General features: G+C 45.3%; 1 protein-coding gene and 2 long non-coding RNA genes across 7 annotated transcripts; 1 reads left to right on the forward strand and 2 right to left on the reverse strand.

The window, feature by feature from the left end:
* Positions 1–1,974: 1,974 nt before the first annotated feature.
* On the reverse strand, positions 1,975–7,319 carry LOC132445544 (uncharacterized). Of its 3 annotated transcripts, none has more exons than XR_009522627.1 (5): positions 6,829–7,319; positions 6,551–6,577; positions 6,113–6,180; positions 5,806–5,872; positions 1,975–1,989 (listed from the first exon to the last, which is right to left on the reverse strand). It is a non-coding gene; the product is annotated as an uncharacterized LOC132445544 (long non-coding RNA). The 3 variants fall into 3 exon arrangements; XR_009522626.1 differs by lacking the exon at positions 1,975–1,989 and adding an exon at positions 2,513–5,407; XR_009522625.1 differs by lacking the exon at positions 1,975–1,989 and having other exon boundaries at positions 2,513–5,872; positions 6,829–7,308.
* Positions 2,457–15,536, forward strand: LOC132445547 (uncharacterized). 2 transcript variants are annotated; one of them, XR_009522631.1, is made up of 3 exons: positions 2,457–3,121; positions 3,226–3,520; positions 13,941–14,430. It is a non-coding gene; the product is annotated as an uncharacterized LOC132445547 (long non-coding RNA). The 2 variants fall into 2 exon arrangements; XR_009522632.1 differs by lacking the exon at positions 13,941–14,430 and adding an exon at positions 15,358–15,536 and having other exon boundaries at positions 2,459–3,121; positions 3,226–3,317.
* Positions 15,535–18,340, reverse strand: LOC132445520 (uncharacterized). Of its 2 annotated transcripts, none has more exons than XM_060035584.1 (4): positions 18,113–18,340; positions 17,226–17,387; positions 16,698–16,792; positions 15,535–16,609 (listed from the first exon to the last, which is right to left on the reverse strand). In XM_060035584.1, the coding sequence occupies exons 1-4, from the start codon at positions 18,148–18,150 to the stop codon at positions 15,873–15,875; spliced, it is 1,032 nt and encodes a 343-aa protein (XP_059891567.1). In that variant the 5' UTR covers positions 18,151–18,340; the 3' UTR covers positions 15,535–15,872. The 2 variants fall into 2 exon arrangements, with proteins under 2 accessions (XP_059891567.1, XP_059891568.1); XM_060035585.1 differs by lacking the exon at positions 18,113–18,340 and adding an exon at positions 17,673–18,029.
* Positions 18,341–20,273: the final 1,933 nt, after the last annotated feature.

Consider the following 20,273-nt stretch of genomic DNA (forward strand, 5'->3'; position numbering starts at 1 on the left):
TGTATTTTGTCCGTCAGCACAAGACATCTGATATCAGGACGCTTGTGGAGGAAGATCATAAGAAATATGAACTCTAGTCACAGCAACGCTGGTCAGGGCGGTGGACCACACACACACACACACACACACACACACACACACACACACACACACACACACACACACACACACACACACACACACACACACACACACACACACACAGGGGAACAATGAAAAGGGCTTGTTTTCTACGTTAATGCGTTTTAGGACCTCTCTTCCTGTAATGTAGATTAAATCGCTTTACATTTATCTCAACCAAGGCTGAATAGAAGGACAATTTATATGATGGCAAAAGTTTGCTAGGAAACTGTAAAACTGTATTTGTTTTTAAGTAGGGAGTCAAGAATGAATCGACATCAGGCGGTTCTGGCTACTACACAACACATGCACGCAAACACACACACACACACACACACACACACACACACACACACACACACACACACACACACACACACACACACACACACACACACACACACACACACACACACACACACACACTTACTTCCCGGACACTTTTCAGTCAATGATTTATTTGCTTGTTGTTGTGTCACTTCTTGTCTGTCGTACTTCGTTCTCTTGCCATATTTTTTATTATTCCGATGTTGGATTCATCATCAACACTAGGCCTATCTTAGCCTGGCACATGGAGTCATTCCCGTTATCAGGGCTGGTGGCAGCAGACCAGTTCAAAGAAGGGATGGATTTGGAAGCATTGCTTTTCTGGAATAACGATGCAACAGACTAACGATGCAGGCAGTGTTGATGTGATACACTGATCGTTTAAAACAGCCTTTGTGGAATCTGACCGCATCTTTCCTTTCTGTCTCCAGAGAGATAGACCCGAGTCTCCCAGCATTCAAGTCTCAAGTTGGTCAAGTCCAGAACAGTCTCACAGCAGGGAGTCAGAGTCCAGTCTCACAGCAGGGAGTCAGAGTCCAGTCTCACAGCAGGGAGTCAGAGTCCAGTCTCACAGCAGGGAGTCAGAGTCCAGTCTCACAGCAGGGAGTCAGAGTCCAGTCTCACAGCAGGGAGTCAGAGTCCAGTCTCACAGCAGGGAGTCTGAGTCCAGTCTCACAGCAGGGAGTCTGAGTCCAGTCTCACAGCAGGGAGTCTGAGTCCAGTCTCACAGCAGGGGGTCAGAGTCCAGTCTCACAGCAGGGAGTCAGAGTCCAGTCTCACGGCAGGGAGTCTGAGTCAAGTCAAGCCTCAAGTCTCCAGCTCTGTTATTCACACATATTATTTCATATTCAAATTGACTTTTTGTTTATTTAGCAATTAGAATGTTATTTTTTCCATAGAATGTCAACAATTTGAATATTGTGTCTCTTTAATAACCTGCTCAGTGCTCAGGGTGGTTTGCCGAATTCTGCACTGTTGACAAGTGATTGATGAGGACGCATCGATTCTGTGGGCAGCTATGTGATTAACACATTTATTAACCAGCATGCATTTGGGGGCGATATGCCTGCGTCTGTATGTTTTAACGTTAAACAGTGTCTTTTCCAATGTTCAAAAGGAAGCACCTATTCATCTCTCCTTGACCCGATGAAGTTTTCCACAAAGTTTAGGTAAAGGAGGCATAAAGTTTAGGAGATTTGACTATTCGTAGAGAACTTCCTGCTCTATAAACAGCTTTTGATTCACAAACAGGCCTTCTTATTCCAAGTTTGTACACCAGTTTCAAACTATACTGGGCGGACTGGTCTGCCCATCTCATATATGATTCGTTAGTTTAACTTTGTGACACCAGCGCGTTTTTGAAAGGTCGAGATGTTTTCAACCAGAAGCTGGGAGCGGCCGCACAGAAGGAAAGCAGACGCTGGAACAAGACGCTCTTTGGACACAGACCATTACAGGTCAAACTCATTGGACGCCATTTAGTGTGTTGGCCGTTTAGGAGAATGTCGCTGGTTATGGTGTTGTCTCTTCACCCTGCTCCACCTGGAGAACACAACACAACGATGATCTCACTTTAGTGCACAACACAATACAATGATGATCTCACTTTGTGCAACACAATGATGATCTCACTGTAGTACACAACACAACGATGATCTCACTTTAGTACACAACACACCACAATACAACAACCTGACTTTTAGAACACAACACAATAATCTCACCTTTTGTACACAATTAAACACAATGATCTGACTTCAATGACCAACCAAATTTAAAGTTAGAGCCAGGGCCAAAGGTTTGTTGTTAACCTTTACAATACAGTTCATTACACCACAATGCAACATATTTGTAAAATAATCCTGATAAACTACGGCCAAATGCATGTTTTTTGTTGTCGTTAAATCAAACACCTTATTCAGCAGTGGTGTAGCAGGGATTTTTTTAGTGGGGGGGACAACTGTGTATGACGTCATCGAAAAGGGATCCCGCGTGCACACGCACACGTGCGCAGACATTCAGAAGAAGTGTTGTTATTTGCCAAATATGGAAACTGGAGTTAATCTCAATTGTAAAAATCAACATGTTTAATAATAATGCTTCTTTTCTCATTCCCCCACGTATTAAAACAATAGGCCTACCAACAGGACTAGACAAACACTCATGTCACTCAACACATTGATGGAGCAAATCCAAAGTAACCAAAGCTCTTAACATCGCCACGCTACCACCACTTTACAGAGAGGCTGGGCCTGCAGTCACCACACACTGAGCAGACGGCGCTGCCATAGTGAAAACAAATATATATATATTTTTTATAGATTCTTTTTTTTTGTAACATGCTGAAAAAAGTGTGTGGCCGGTGTCCCCCCGTGTGCCCCGCCCACTACAGCCCTGGTAACGACTGATCATTCTCAATTATTAGATACATTTTTAATGAACTGCAATAAATGTTCGCTCCAGCCACATGCACCGTGATTCCATCCCAGTGTCTGTCTTTTCTTATTTCTACAGGACGCCCTCTCTACAATATCTACGGTGGCCTGTGTGGACACACTGGAGGGAGACAGTGAAGGACACATCCGCTTCAAGACCCCCGAGGAAGCCCAGGTCGTCGTCAAGGACCGCTCGGCCGTCGCCAAGGAACACGGCTGGACGCTGGATCTGCTCTCCGGTGAGAACCGGTTCCTCAGAGATACAAAGATCTATCGGTTCCTTCAAAGACTCACCGCTCGCATGTTTATGTTTTGGCGTTGATGTTTTTTGTAATGTCTTTAGGTGATCATGAGTAAAGGTATTGGCAGAAGATTTTGGCGGACCGCCAAGTGAAGTTGAACCGTCCGAGGGAAAAGAAACGAGGGACAGAAAAGGTGGGAGAGAAATACAAATATGAACTCCATGTCTGCTTGGAAAATGCATGCAGGTGACATCTCCTTTAACACTCTCTATTGTTGTTATGTGTGTGTGTGTTATACGGTGGGCAATGGGATTGTACGGTGGGCAAATGGGATTCACCAATATGGCGGCTTGGAATGTGCGTTTTCTTAAAGGGCTGCATCCAGCAAAAGTCTAGGTGGACACGCCCACTTGTGATGTCACTTAGTGATGGGTCGTTTGCGACCGAATCAGTTTGAAGGAACGACTCTTTAACAAGAACGAACCGACTTGATTCCACGTTTCAGTTCTCTCTTGTTCGTCTCTATAGTTCGTTCTCCCAGACTCGACTCCCACTCACTGACTCGCTGTTCACAAAAAAAAAGTATAGCAATAAACATCAAACATCAGTTGTCTTATTTTGGCAGTGACTGGTTTATTAAAAAGTGTATTTAAATACGTTCTTTGAACTTATTTTAACAGCTAGTGCAAGTTGTGCCATTATGTGCATTTTAAGAATAATTCTTGATGTCAGCTTAAATACAATATTTGAATAGTTTGGTGTTAATAATTTAAAGAACAAATGACAATGTTCATTAGTGTGGTTTATAATGCAAACTGTTTTCTTTCTTCTACAACACAGTGCAGTTGAAACGTCATTTTATTTTACCTTTGCACCCCGTTGTGTGCGGAGGTCTAAACACGGGGTCAAAGGTCGCCAGCTGCAGTGACCCCCTAAGCTGGTTCATTACTTATTGCATCAGCAGAGCGACGGTCCCTGAACCTGACCTCCATGACCCCACCGTGACCCCTCGACCTCCTCCTCCGCCCGACGGCGACGCCTCCTCGTCTGGGCCGCGCCCCGCCCCCGCTCTGGGTTGTGACTTTACCGTTTTTCTCTGGCTTTAGTACATTTCTCGAATCTTCCTCAACATTTGCAAAACAGTAAGTGCATTGCTCAAAACAACTCGTACAAATAGCAAAACACCATGGATTATGCGAAAATCCTTAGTTCCTCAAAATTCTTAGTTTATCTCTCAAAAGTAAATATCTGTGTCAATGAACGTGTCAGTGCCATCAGAATGACAAGTCCTTGTGTCATTGTGTACGGAAAAGACGGATAAGTCACATTTCTTAGTCATGTTGTCAATATAACAGTGTTCTCTGGAGGGATGTTCTGATGTAAACTATGGCTAAAGTTCTGATGACAATTATTGTAAATTGTAAGTTACCCCTTAGCGTGTGTGGGAGATTGATTGCAAGAGACTGGACAAGATTCATATTTACGCTTTTACTGTTTGTACTGTAGTTTGTTGACAGACCATGTCATTGCGATACAGAAACGAATAGACAGCACTGCTGAAAAAAACAAATTAGAAATGTGAACATAGGACAATCAACTTGGAGTAAACCGTACATGCAGTGCTGTAGGAATTACAGTGCAGTCTTCCCACCACTCTCATGTTCCTGTCAGTTGGGCCACAAATTCTCATCCACATTACACAAATATCTTCATGAGATGCACCTTTGACCTATTTCAGTAAACTGGTTGATCGTTGGTAGATCTAACGTGTCATACATTTCCCTTCATTAGAGAACGTCACGATTCACCTAGGGGCAATTTACGTTACGTTTCACTTTGAGTGCACTCCATCCTGGTTTAGGACGCTGAACAGTAGCGTGCGGTGATCCTAAATTTCAGTGGGGCAGAAACTACTGGCGTATGACCAGACCCAAAATTTGTTTTTGTAATATGTATATATTATATACATATATAATACTGTATGATACATTATTATATTTCTATATACATTATATATATATATATATATATATATATATATATATATATATATATATATATGCTTCACATTCGTGGTCCATATATCCCCTTGTCCTGTTCACACACTTGCTCGAAAAAGTGGACATGGGAAACAAAACACAGCGTTTCTCTTAGTGCAAATGCAGCAGCTGAGTGGGCGAGGTGGCTCAGAGTTTGAGGCTGAGAGGAGAGTCCCTGGGTCAGCAGGTGAGATTTTTAGCAGAAACTCAACACTATTAATCCCAGGTGCAACACCACTCGCATCTGAAATAGAAACGACGAAAGATACGCGTGGAATAATTTGAGTTAAAACAACAACAGTTCTAGAATATGACCATGGGGCAGACGACTTTACGCCCCTAAAGGCGTCTTTTAGCGCGGATTGCAATACTAATTGCCGCCTGCAGGGTTATGCTATAAACATACGGAGGAACGCAGTCACTGAGCTATCCTGCCCCACATTGCATGACATGTCAAACTTAACTAGAATCGCCACCATCATCCAAAATGTAACGTCAACAGACCAAAAATAGTCGGAAAGCCTACAGAAGCTATAGATAGTTTGTGTGAAATTCACATTATTAAACATAGACTTATCGCCATGATTTACTGAGGAACTATTTTTTTGGGAGGATGCTTTTGAAAGTAGTTTGCTGCCCCACCTGCCCATATGGACGGCACGTGTCTGAAGGTGAACGTGAGAAGCCTCTTCATGATTTAACTTTGAACCTAAACAGCAAGGAAGAACAAGTCAGCATTAAACATTAAACACACTATCACTGTGATGATGTACTGTTAACATATTACTGCGATGAAGTACCGTTAAAACATGAATGTTAATCTATTACTGTCATGAAGTACTGTTCATATATTAGTATTACTAATGCTGTGATGAAGTAGGCTGCTAATAAATATAACTGTAAATATATGTTACTCAGAATAAGTATTGTAAATTGATGAAATACTGACTGTGGTCAGAGGTTGGGCCTCAGGAGACGGATTCTGTCCCTCAGTGTTCTCAGAGCTGGTGTCAGAACCTGGGAAGTAGCAGAATGGGAGGAGGTGAAGTCATGACTGACCTAGATGTACCTAGCTCTATAGAACTGTATAGTCCAGTGAGCTAGATGTTTCTAGATCTATAGAGCGGTGTAGTCCAGTGAGCTAGATGTATCTAGATCTATAGAGCTGTATAGTCCAGTGAGCTAGATGTATCTAGATCTACAGAGCTGTATAGTCCAGTGAGCTAGATGTATCTAGATCTATAGAGCGGTGTAGTCCAGTGAGCTAGATGTATCTAGATCTATAGAGCTGTATAGTCCAGTGAGCTAGACAAGTCACCAAGATCTCTATGTTGGTAGTGGCGTTAATCATAAGAGCAGAACTGCAGTAAAAACACATTTTACTCACCAACTGGTTTGTGACGCTTGTCTGAATCTAAGGATCAAGAGAAATGATTAGTGTTGTAACCGTGGTGAATATCCTCATGTTATTAGACTTTCACATTCTTAATGCCACAACATCTCTATGGACACGACATCGGAGGAGGTTCATCATTCAGAGGTGGAGGTTTATACAACCAGACCACCAGTGTGTGAAGACAACCAATCAGAGTCCAGGAAGGGGACAGGAAGTAGGAGCAGGTGGAGATCAGGTGTCAGTCCTCCTGGAGAGTTTGATTCACTCACCGTTCCTCTTCCGGTACAGAAAGACTCCAACAACAGCAGCAGCAACAACAGCAAGAACAGCAACTCCAGTGAGGATGAAAGCAAGGATGTGACTGTCCTCTGAAAGAAAATCAAGAAAAGAAAATCAGGTGTGTAATAATAGATGATCCCTCCATCATTGAACCACATGTCTATGGTCACGTGGTGCTGCAATCAAAACTAACACAGCCTCAGTGTAACTATTCCTCTAGAACCTGTTCTGGAGCTCAGGGTCACTCAGGGACTGATCTGAGCTTAGCCCTATTCATAGAACTCATTTACCCACAATCCACCGTGTTCTGCTGCACTGAGCTAATCCGGAGTGCTGTGTGTTTACCCAGTAGCTTCAGCAGTGTCCAGGTAGACCCAGGCACTCTAGGAATACTCAAATATCCTAACTTGTATGCCTCCGTTGACAGTTTGTGAGTGGTGCGTGTGTTGAGTGAGTGAGAGGTTGCGGTTGCACAGCTCAGGCTGCCGGACGGCGCTGCAATATATATCCCGCAGTAATCAGCCCGGCGGCCCCGGAACCTGTGTGTGTGTGTGTGTGTGTGTGTGTGTGTGTGTGTGTGTGTGTGTGTGTGTGTGTGTGTTTAGGAGTATGGTTAAACTTTATTCTGGGGTTAAATGATGGCTATCTCCATGTGAGAGGTCAGACATTAGATATAAACGTACCTCCTGTCTGGTTAAAGCGCCTCTTCAGAATCCCCATGTTGGCTTTGAAGAGCTGCTGGTTACCCTTTCTGATTTCAGTGCCCCTCTCCAGGGAGTCGGGGTCTTCTCTGTAATCCTGGTCCACCCAGTCCTGTTTGGGTATGATTCTCTGGGTGTTGCTGTCGTAGTACTCAACCTGAACCTCATCCACCATCACAACCATCACAAACTCTGGGAAGGTTGAGAGTCCAGACGACGCCGTGGAGAAAAACTGCAGGGAGTGAATCACTGCAGACAGACAGAGAGATAGACAGGTTAATACAGTACATCACTGTAGACAGACAGACAGACAGACAGATTAATACAGTACATCACTGTAGACAGACAGACAGAGAGACAGACAGGTTAATACAGTACATCACTAGACAGACAGACAGACAGGTTAATACAGTACATCACTGTAGACAGACAGACAGACAGACAGACAGGTTAATACAGTACATCACTATAGACAGACAGACAGACAGACAGGTTAATACAGTACATCACTGTAGATGGACAGACAGAGAGACAGACAGACAGACACAGACAGACAGACAGACGGACAGGTTAATACAGTACATCACTGTAGACAGACAGACGGACGGACAGGTTAATACAGTACATCACTGTAGACAGACAGACAGAGAGACAGACAGGTTAATGCAGTACATCACTATTTAGGTAGGTTAATCAGTGTTTCCCCCAGTAAATGTCTTAGTCAAGGTGGTCAAGGAGCGGGGGGGGGGGAGGGGGGGGCTCCGTTTCAATTCCATTCAAAAAGCTTTTTTTCTTTATATAGGCCTACATTGGTAGTCAAGGCGGGGCCCTATTGTTGTTAAGCGGCCGCCTTAACAACACAGTACTGGGGGAAACACTGGGTTAATACAGTACATCACTGTAGACGGACGGACAGGTTAATACAGTACAGGACAGTCAGAGAGACGGACAGGTTAATACAGTACATCACTGTAGACGGACGGACAGGTTAATACAGTACAGGACAGTCAGAGAGACAGACAGGTTATTAATACTATCCATTATATAATAATAAACGATTATTTAAATAACTATTCCAATGTTTTTATAATTATAAGTATATTGTTGAATTTCTGTATTCAATGACGGCATTTTAACTATCTTCAGATTGCTATCATTGGAATGATAATAATTAATCTAACAAAATAATTATGATATTTCATAATATATTGATAGCAACGATAATAATTATATTGGTGTGTGTGTGTGTGTGTGTGTGTGTGTGTGTGTGTGTATGTGTGTGTGTGTGTGTGTGTGTGTGTGTGTGTGTGTGTGTGTGTGTGTGTGTGTGTGTGTGTGTGTGTGTGTGATGATTCTCCAAGAACGTTGACGTCGAGTTAATAATAAGATTGTTAAGAGTGTTAATATAATACTTAGGAGTACACTTAAAGTACACATTGGTAGACTAAAAGTACACATTGGATTCCCTCCTAACTGAAGTTTAATGTTTGGATCTGATAATAGATTTTACATTTAGGAACGACGTCATCAATCCAGTGCGCTGGTTTCGTTTTCACAGTTGAACCCAAAATAAATGCTCTTATATTAGTTTAAATATTCACAGTAAAAGATGAATCATGTTCTGGATTAATTGAATTTATTAGAGAGGATAATCAAATGCTTTTTAACCAAATTATGGAATCTAAGCGTCGTCTCTTCAGCAACCAGAAACGAACCTTTGGAAAGATCATTTCGAAAATTTAAAACTGTAATCAGTCTCACCTGAGGAAACATCGTGACCAAAGACCAACAGCAGCAGCCCTATTAGTGCCTTCATATCGATGTAAGCAGAAGAATAGCACGATGCGATTATCCACAGAGAGGCGAATCCGACTCCAGCATCAGACGGACTGACCAGGAAACCTGCGAACAAGAGACGGCGCGAGAGGGAGAGGCTGGTCTGGACCAATAGGAATTCAATACGGCTTTGACGTTATTAGTTACCAGGAGAACCTAAAGTGAAACTAACTTAAAAACACACACACACGCGCGCACACGCACGCGCACTGTAACTGCGATCAAGTTTCATGCAACCCTGAAATAATTATTCTTACAATATCATGTTCATCTTCACTTATAAATAATGGCCAGAGAAATATAATGTTTAGATATACCTTATGTTCATCATAATGTTTAACTATATCTATCCTCATCTATATGATGTTTATATATTTACAGTTCAGCTAAATGTGTGTCGAGTGTATGTGCGTAGAATGATAGTTGTGTGTGTGTGAGCGTGTGCGTGTATGTGTATTTTGTCCGTCAGCATAAGACATCTGATATCAGGACGCTAGTGGAGGAAGATCATTAGAAATATGAACTCTAGTCACAGCAATGCTGGTCAGGGCGGTGGACTACACACACACACACACACACACACACACACACACACACACACACACACACACACACACACACACACACACACACACACACACACACACACACACACACACACACACACACACACACACACACACACTTTTCCCAGACACTTTTCAGTCAATGATTTATTTGCTTGTTGTTGTGCCACTTCTTGTCTGTCGTACTTCGTTCTCTTCTCATATTTTTTATTATTCCGATGTTCGATTCATCATCAACACTAGGCCTCTCTTAGCATTCAAGTGTCAAGTTGGTCAAGTCCAGAACAGTCTCACAGCAGGGAGTCAGAGTCCAATCTCACAGCAGGGAGTCAATGTCCAGTCTCACAGCAGGGGTCTGAGTCCAGTCTCACAGCAGGGAGTCAGAGTCCAGTCTCACAGCAGGGAGTCAGAGTCCAGTCTCACAGCAGGGAGTCAGAGTCCAGTCTCACAGCAGGGAGTCAGAGTCCAGTCTCACAGCAGGGAGTCAGAGTCCAGTCTCACAGCAGGGAGTCAGAGTCCAGTCTCACAGCAGGGAGTCAGAGTCCAGTCTCACAGCAGGGAGTCAGAGTCCAGTCTCACAGCAGGGAGTCAGAGTCCAGTCTCACAGGTCAAGTCAAGCCTCAAGTCTCCAGCTCTGTTATTCACACATATTATTTCATATTCAAATTGACTTTTTGTTGATTTAGCAATTAGAATGTTATTTTTCCAGAGTGTCAACCATTTGAATATTGTGTCTCTTTAATAACCTGCTCAGTGCTCAGGGTGGTTTGCAGAATTCTGCACTGTTGAAGTGATTGATGAGGATGCATCGATTCTGTGGGCAGCTATGCGATTAACACATTTATTACCCAGCACACATTTGGAGGCGATACGCCTGCGTCTGTATGTTTTAACGTTAACTGTTAATGTGCAAATAAAACAACTATTCGTTCAACAGAATGTTTTAAAATTCTTCATTTATTTAATTGTTTGGTGCAATCACAATATCCACCTAAAACAGCAACAGCTGCTTTAGGTATAACTGTAATGTATTGGTCTTACTTATTTTATAAACCAACTGTAGATTTAGATTACATAGAGAATTATCCACCCAAAACAGTAAAAGCTGGATAATAACATCAGTTACTATCGGTAACAGTGGCATTATAAAGCATTATCTAAAACAGCAACATTTATTCATAATACTGTACACCAGTTGTAGGCCCACCCCACCCCGTCTTTCTCTGCTCTCATCTCCTCCACTAGAGGGCAGTCACGGCCTGTGGATGCAGAGTGACAGCGCGAGGGGTTATCTCCTCTGAGCCATAAAGTGGGACGGGTTATCTCCTCTGAGTCATAAAGTGGGAGGGGTTACCTCCTCCGAATCATAAAGTGGGAGGGGTTATCTCATCTGAGTCATAAAGTGGGAGGGGTTATCTCATCTGAGTCATAAAGTGGGAGGGGTTATCTCATCTGAGCCATAGTGGCTCATGTTACACTGGGGCGGCTTTATGAGATATTATTTTGTGGGATGTCATCGCTCATGAACGCTCCAAATCGCATATCATTGGAGAACCCAACCATGTAGGCGTCTTATTAATTGTTCTTGACCGATTGTCTATAAATGTAGTTTGTTTATTTTCCAGGTCATCGGTAGTGATATCAAATAAATCACGTGGTCTTCTGAAAAAGAAAGTGACTCTCCTCCGCGTGGGTTCAGACGAGGCGACGCGGGCGGGATATCGGTTTACTGCGCCTGAACATTTATCAATTACTGCTCAAGATATATACACACGTTGGGTCCTCTTTTACCAGGAAACAACGTAGATGTGTGTGTGTGTGTGTGTGTGTGTGTGTGTGTGTGTGTGTGTGTGTGTGTGTGTGTGTGTGTGTGTGTGTGTGTGTGTGTGTGTGTGTGTGTGTGTGTGTGTGTGTGTGCACGCGTGTGTGTGCACGCGTGTGTGTGTGTCGTGAGAGTGTGTGTGTTTGATGCAAGTTGCCCCAAAATATTCCCGTTGGTCAAATCCGACATAAGTGATTCTCACTGTCGGTGACAACCTGATTGAAATCAATACGATAAGAATGCATGGATCAAAAGAGCGCTTGTTGTAGTCCAACTTCGGTAAACTGTAGTTCCACGCTCGAGACGCTAAAAGAGGTCAGCGATACGCGCCGTCGCGCAATGACGTCGTTTAGGAAAAGTGGAGTCGAAATCATTTTTAAAAGTGCTGTCTTTTCCTATGTTCGAAAGGAAGCACCTATTCATCTCTCCTTGACCCGATGCCGTTTTCCACAAAGGTTAAGTAAAGGAGGCATAAAGTTTAGGAGATTTGACTATTCGTAGAGAACTTCCTGCTCTATAAACAGCTTGTGATTCGCACACAGGCCTTCTTATTCCAAGTTTGTGTACCAGTTTCAAACTATACTGGGCGGACTGGTCTGCCCATCTCATATATGATTCGTTAGTTTAACTTTGTGACACCAGCGCGTTTTTGAAAGGTTGAGATGTTTTCAACCAGAAGCTGGGAGCGGCCGCACAGAAGGAAAGCAGACGCTGGAACAAGACGCTCTTTGGACACAGACCATTACAGGTCAAACTCATTGGACGCCATTTAGTGTGTTGGCAGTTTAGGAGAATGTCGCTGGTGATGGTGTTGTCTCTTCACCCTGCTCCACCTAGGGAACACACAAAGCAATGATGATCTCACTTTAGTACACAACAACACAACACAACGATGATCTCACTTTAGTACACAACACAATACAATGATGATCTCCCTTAGTGCAACACAATGATGATCTCACTTTAGTACACAACACAACGATGATCTCAATTTAGTAAGCAACACACAATACAACAACCTGAATTTTAGTACACAACACAATAATCTCACCTTTAGTACACAATGAAACACAATGATCTGACTTCAATGACAAACCAAATTTAAAGTTAGAGCCAGGGTCAAAGGTTTGTTAACCTTTACAATGCAGTTCATTACACCACAACGCAACACGACATTGTAAAATAATCTTGATAAATGGAAACTTGAGTTAATCTCAATTGTAAAAATCAACATGTTTAATAATACTGCTTCTTCCTCATTACCCCACGCATTAAAACAGTAGTCCTACCAACAGGACTAGACAAACACTCATGTCACTCAACACATTGATGGAGCAAATCCAAAGTAACCAAAGCTCCTGACATCACCACGCTACCACCACTTTACAGAGAGGCTGGGCCTGCAGTCACCACACACTGACGGCGCTGCCATAGTGAAAACAAATTGATATATAATTTTTAATATATATATATTTTTTTGTAACATGCTGAAAAAAGTGTGTGGCCGGCGTCCCCCCGCGTGCCCCCCCCACTACAGCCCTGGTACTGACTGATCATTCTCAATTATTAGATATATTTTTAATGAACTGCAATAAATGTTCGCTCCAGCCACATGCACCGTGATTCCATCCCAGTGTCTGTCTTTTCTTATTTCTACAGGACGCCCTCTCTACAATATCTATGGTGGCCTGTGTGGACACACTGGAGGGAGACAGTGAAGGACACATCCGCTTCATGACCCCCGAGGAAGCCCAGGCCGTCGTCAACGACCGCACGGCCGTCGCCAAGGAACACGGCTGAACGCTGGATCTGCTCTCCGTTGAGAACCGGTTCCTCAGAGATACAAAGATCTTATTGGTTCCTTCAAAGACTCACCACTCGCATATAATGTTTTTTGTCATTTCTTTAGGTGATCATGAGTAAAGGTATTGGCAGACGATTTTGGTGGACCGCCAAGTGAAGTTGAACCTTCCGAGGGAAAAGAACGAGGCACAGAAAAGGTGGGAGAGAAATACAAATATGAACTCCATGTCTGGTAGGAAATGCATGCAGGTGATATCTCCTTTAACGCTCTCTATTGTCGTTATGTGTGTGTGGGTTATACGGTGGGCAATGGGATTGTACGGTGGGCAAATGGGATTCACCAAGATGGCGGCTTGGAATGTGCAAAAGTCTAGGTGGACACGCCCACTTGTGATGTCACTTAGTGATGGGTCGTTTGCGACTGAATCAGTTCAATGGAACGACTCTTTAACAAGAACCAACCGACTGGATTCCACGTTTCAGTTCTCTCTCCTTTGTCTCTATCGTTCGTTCTCCAAGACGAGACTCCCACTCGCTGACTCACTGTTCACTGTGTTAAGTTAGCAGAGCAGTGAAGAGGGACTGACCTGGGCAACAACATCCCGATTCCGAACTTGAAGCGCTCCTCAGCTGAAGGGAACTTCATTATAATGTTGTGTGTTGATTGATGACCGATTGCACGATTGTTTGAGAACGAGGGAGGAGCTGAATCTGAATCAGCTGAGAACCGTGCATTCCATGGTTGACTGCTTCCGGATACGCGACTGAACCAACAAACAAACGATTCTGAACGATTCTTCTTGGCGAACTGACCGACGGGAACTGAATTAGGAAAATAATCATGAAATCCATCACTAATGTCACTAACACCTGGATTCCACCGGACGCGTACGCGCCGCGGAACGGCTGCGTCCTCTGCCCTGCGTCCATTCCTACCGGGCGCGTAACGGCAGCATAGCGCTGCCTTGCGAGCCAGCCGTATTCACGCGAGATCACGAGATCACGCGATAATCCTAAACCTAATGTACTCACCTACCACTCCCAAAACGATTGCAATTAAATGCCACGCTTTGTCCTTTCTGACATTTTCCTTATAAAAAGGATGATGTGGTACATAAATGACTTCATGTTGCTGAACTACGACAATGAGTCTCTAGTCGTCCATGTTGCCGACCCTCTGAGACCCTTTGATTGATTGACTGCTGACCTGGTGCCACCGGTCATGACGTAATAATGTTGATGTGAAGTTACATGAGCTGAGTATTGTGTTTTATTTTGAAAATTGACCGGATGCTCTATGGCTTTTACTTTTCACTTCCTGCCCGGCTCGACCTGCTCTGTCGAAATTGACGCGGTTTAGCAGCGGCTCGCGGCAAAAATAGAATTGGACGGAAAGATAGCGCCGCAGCGCGGCATGCCGCTCCTGGGACGCTGCTGAAACGTTCCCTCCCGGTGGAAACGGTCTCATTGATTATAGTGGAAGCGATCAGCAGCGGTGACCGCGGCGCAGCCGTCCCGCGGCGCGTACGCCTCTGGTGGAATCAGGCCTTTAGACACAGGCAACGGCCGGTCTTCAAACATCTTGTCATGGCTAATCACACTCACACCTGGTGGCACAATACCACCCCTTTACCTGTTCACGGCATCTTAAAATGAATACCTGTGCTTTAAATACTTGACATGTCAGCCATGTTCTTGTAACATCGTTTTATATTTCAACACAAACGTTTGACTTTTCTCCACACTAAGATACATAACTTCTAACATAACTTCCCGTGCTGTCAAACGTAGCTCATCTCGAAGGCGGAGAAGATCATCATGGCCCGAGCCTTTTTGTCAAATGTTTTCCCAGTCGTACATGTTGTGTGTATATATAAGGTACAAGGCTGCCTTTGTTGAGAAAGCATCCAATTTCTTGGTCGCTGAAAAGTCAATTTTTTTATAGCAATAAACGTCAAACATCAGATGTATTATTTTGGCAGTGTCTGGTTTAATAAAAAAATTATTTAAATACGTTCTTTGAACTTATTTGAACAGTTAGTGCAAGTTGTGACAATATGTGCATTTTAAGAATAATTCTTAATGTCAGCTTAAATACAATAGTTGAATAGTTTGGTGTTAATAATATTTGAATAACACATGACAATGTTCATTAGTGTGGTCTATAATACCAACTACTTTCTTTCTTCTACAATACAGTGCAGTTAGAAAAAAGTCAAATAAAACATCATTTTATTTGACCTTTGCACCCCGTCGTGTGCGGAGGTATAAACACGGGGTCAAAGGTCGCCAGCTGCAGTGACCCCCTAAGCTGGTTCATTACTTATTGCATCAGCAGAGCGGCGGTCCCTGAGCCTGACGTCCATGACCCCACCGTGACCCCTGGGGGGTGCGCCGTCCCTCACGGGGCCCCGTGGGGCCGTGAAGCTGGCCATGTAGACGGAGTCCTTCTCCATGGGGGGCCCGGTGTTCAGGGGCCGGGGGCGGGGCTTACAGCTCAGCGAGCGCGGGGCGGCCTTGGGCGTGTACGAGGCGCACGCCGTGGTGGTCCGGGCGAAGGGGCCCCGGGGCCACTCCAGCTCCTGTGGGGGCGGGGCCACGGGGAGGCGGCGCACCGTGGTCGGGGCCCTGAAGTCCTCCTTCATGGTGGACCTCACCGAGGACCTCACGGAGGCCTCCCTGGCGGGCCGCGCCCCCGGGGGCCGCTGGAGCCCGCGGTGCTCCCCGAAGTGGGCCCGGGTGGTGGAGAGGAGGGGGGCCCGGTACTCCCGGGTCTGGGGCTGGAGCCGGGCCGGGGGCCTCCGGGGCCAGACCGCGGGGGGCCGGTACTGGGAGCTGTGGTCGGCGGTGCCGTCGAAGGGCGGGGCTTCCCGTGGCGGCGGGGCGGGTCTGCAGCCCTCCCTCGTCGACGCCGGGGGGCCGGGGGGGCAGAAGCTGTCCCTGCTGGTCGTGGCTGTGGCGAACAGCGCTCTGTTGACGCTGAGGTTGTCACGTGGGCGGAAAGGGTGGACCCTCGCAGGGCTGTCCCACGCCTGGAAGTCTTCTGTTGGAAGGACAACGGCGTCGTTTGTGAGCTGATGTACAAACCACAAGGCGCTACGCTGCACGCGACGCGGCCGGGGCACACCCACCTGTGTACACCGAGTGAGACGCCATTCCTGCCTTCAGAGGAGGCCGTTCGTCCGTCTCGAATGGTGTGTGGGCTCTCTGGTTCCCGTAGACTGATCTGTTGACACACGGCGCACATCAACCCACCGGGTTCATAGTTCACACGACATTATGGGCATTTGGCTCAGGAGGTGGAGCGGGTTGGCTGGTAACCTGAAGGTTGCCAGTTCGATCCCCGGCTACTCCTAGCTGAGTGTCGAGGTGTCCCTGAGCAAGACACCTCACCCTGACTGCCCCTGGCGAGCTGGCTGACGCCTTGAATGGTTGACCCAACGCCGTCGGTGTGTGAATGGGTGAATGTTGGGCAATAATGTAAAGTGCTTTGATTGGTCAGTGGTAAGAAAGGCACTATATAAATGCATTCCATTTACCATCACACGTCAAACTGCCTCTTGGGTATTGAACTCTTTTAGAGACAGCAATTAGTAACCAGGCTTTAATATGCAAGAAATCCACTGGCTGTATTAGTTTAAATTGTACAAGGCTCCTACCTTCGAGTGTACCTGACCGTGGGCTCGTCTGTGGGCTGGACTTCATTTCTGTGGTTTCTACTGGGTTGAACAGAAGGCGAGCAGAGCCAAACTTTTCCCTGGCTGTCGGGGAGCAGAAGGACAGGTGGCTTTGGTCGCTCTGTGTTCTCGCAGTGGTGCCTTCTGAAACAACACACACACACACACACACACACACACACACACACACACACACACACACACACACACACACACACACACACACACACACACACACAGGTAGTTCAGGTCATATCTTAATCCCTGCGTGTTTTCCCAATCGCGTTCTATAGGATTACTATCAAGGACAGACAAATATTGGAGGCTGTACCGTATGTTTGCAGACGTGCACATGTTTGATCGCGGTTCCTGGTACGTGTTTCACACTTTCTGCCCGGATAAAAATATATTTTATAAACATGAGCTCACCTCATTCATGTCGTACCTCGCTGTAGTGTTACCTAATCGTTCGCCACATCAACGCTATCGGACGGGGAGCGTTGATGGGCGTCTGCGCTCTGACATGTCACCGCTCTCTTATTTACTCTCACTGCTGCGATTCATCAGCGGCAGAGAGCAGCTTGGTGAATAATTGAGGACCAGTAAGAGCACGAGTCTTGGTGAACGTAGCGCTTCTAAAAATACACCAGCGCGTCTGTCTCTTCGCTGCGTGGTGCCGGGCGCAGCGGACGCAGTGGACACAGCTTGCGGTGATGAGGGCGCATTCAATGTATGACATATTGCCGTGATTAAAGATATGAGCTCTTTGGATGTACGGAGGCGATGCGATTGTGTTGCTTTTCATTGGGTGTTTGCTGCACATGTCATTTTACAATAAATGACGTAGCATGTATCGTGCACATACTCACCCACAGCCGCTGCAGATTTGGCAGAGACACCAGCTCATGATGTCTCCCTAACTCACAAATCCATGGGATAAAATAAATAAATCCCGACCCCGCGATGATCTCATCCTAGGGAACAACACGTGTGGTAATGCGTTGTTGTTTATCTCAGGTAACCAACCAACCAGTGTAGAACTCAGCGGGACGCCGATTTGGAACGTTCCCCCAACTGGAGTTGAAGTCACTTTAATTAAGGTAAAGTCACTCCACCTTAAAGTGGCTCAACCTTAACGTCACTCCACCTTAAATAACTCCACCTTAAAGTGACTCGACCTTAAAATGACTCAACCTTAAATGTAATTAAACTATGAGCCTTTTAATTGATGCGAGGTAAAAAAACAACAACGATACAAAATACTTTTCCACGTCCAAAATACTGTGTTTGTTTCGTATTGACTAACTTACTCATATTTATCTCATTTCCATTCGATTAAAAGTAAGCAATTCCAGTAATACATGCAATACATGTTGTGTCCACACGGGGACGCCTGTTGACAGCGTTGGAGAGGTCCGTCAGATATATTAATATAGTTGATCAGGTTACCTTTTGTTATTTTGTTCTTATCCAAACCTAATACGGTTATGCTGGATTTAATTGAGGGTTTACTAGCCTACCACGTCATGTGTTTACCCCAGTGCCTTGAACCAAGCAAAAAGTGAAAAAAAAAAGAAAAAAAAAGTTTAAAGTGGTTCCATGTTTTTCTTGACCATGCAGGGCTTCCTACACTTATAATATGTAAGTCATGATATAATATATAACCCCATGAAACAAATAATTGATTGATTCGTTCAACTCGTCACTTGCCAATTATTAAATTCATAAGGTGACCAAATGGTGGCGCCATTTGGTTACATTAGCGACATCCGTGCTTGTGATAAATGTTATTTTATATATAATATATAATATACAATCTGATATTACAAATACAAATAGCAATAATCTATTTCCGGGAACTTTGACCTCGTCCCCAGACCGTCTCACGTCAATGCTACCTCTCTGATCGGTCTGTTTGTTTGTGAACCATGAGGTCGGACCAAAGCCAAACCACAAACGACTGGAAGCTTTCGCCATGTCGGAGAACTTCAAATAACAAGTTCACGCTCGACGCCAACAAAAAAGGCAGTTTTCGCGCTAGAAACACATGCACCTTAATGCAAGAAAACGTTTAAGTTGAACAACCCTTCAGTGGTTGCACCGTGCATCCCAGTCGGAGCTGGAAACAGCCAATCCAATATGTCAATGAGCCCGGACACGTTTGTAGGCGTGTTATTGCTGGACGCAATCACCGAGAGGAGCATATGTCTGCAGTATCCCCCATTCTCTCTCTTCCTCTCTCTCGCTCCTACTCTCTCTTCCCCTGGACGTTGCCGCATCCAACCGCTTTCTGTGTCATTTTGCATTTGATACTTTGGATAACTGCGCTTCGCCACATGCAGTGAAAGCGTGAGCAACAAGTTTGCGGGACCGACAGAAAGCCACACTGCACGGAGCGCCTCGTCTTGTCTCCTGGCTGCGTGGAGAGGGGGGGGGATCTGTGTCTCTCTGTGGGAGACCAGCCACTTAGCTGTCGCTGTCACCCAAAACCCAAGTCCCAGGACGTGACGCCGCGTCGTGGTGGCGCAGGCACACGGCACACACGCGTAATTGCGCGCCGTCATTTTGTTACTCAGTGGCCGATGCATGCGTGTAGGTGTTTTCCTCTCTCTGCATAGTTTAAAGGTAGTTATAGTTGCATCGTGCGGACTGGAGCATCTTACTGCGTGCAGAAATGGAGAGAGAAGCGCATCAGAAGCGGCAGAACCCGCGCCCAGCGGTGCTGAGCGTCTTCTCGTCTCTATGTTCCGTGGCGTCCATTGCGTTTTGCGTGTTTCTGAGTATCAACACGTCTGGTGTCACCCGCCGGATTGTGGATTTGGAGAGTAGAATCGGCGAGCCCAATTTGATCCGTCCTGTGGGCTACTCGGTGGATGATTTTAACATATTGATTCGAGACAGAGTGGACGAGCTGCTGTCACGGGTGAGCCTGGTTCTATACGCTGTTTACTTTGGGAATGTTGCATTGCATGCATGCACCACCATTACAGTTAACGGTAGTCTGCAGGGTTCACCTCAGTGCGCCTGTCG

This window comes from Gadus macrocephalus, chromosome 17, assembly GCF_031168955.1.
Source record: "Gadus macrocephalus chromosome 17, ASM3116895v1".
In the NCBI taxonomy this organism is placed as follows: Eukaryota; Metazoa; Chordata; class Actinopteri; order Gadiformes; family Gadidae; genus Gadus; species Gadus macrocephalus.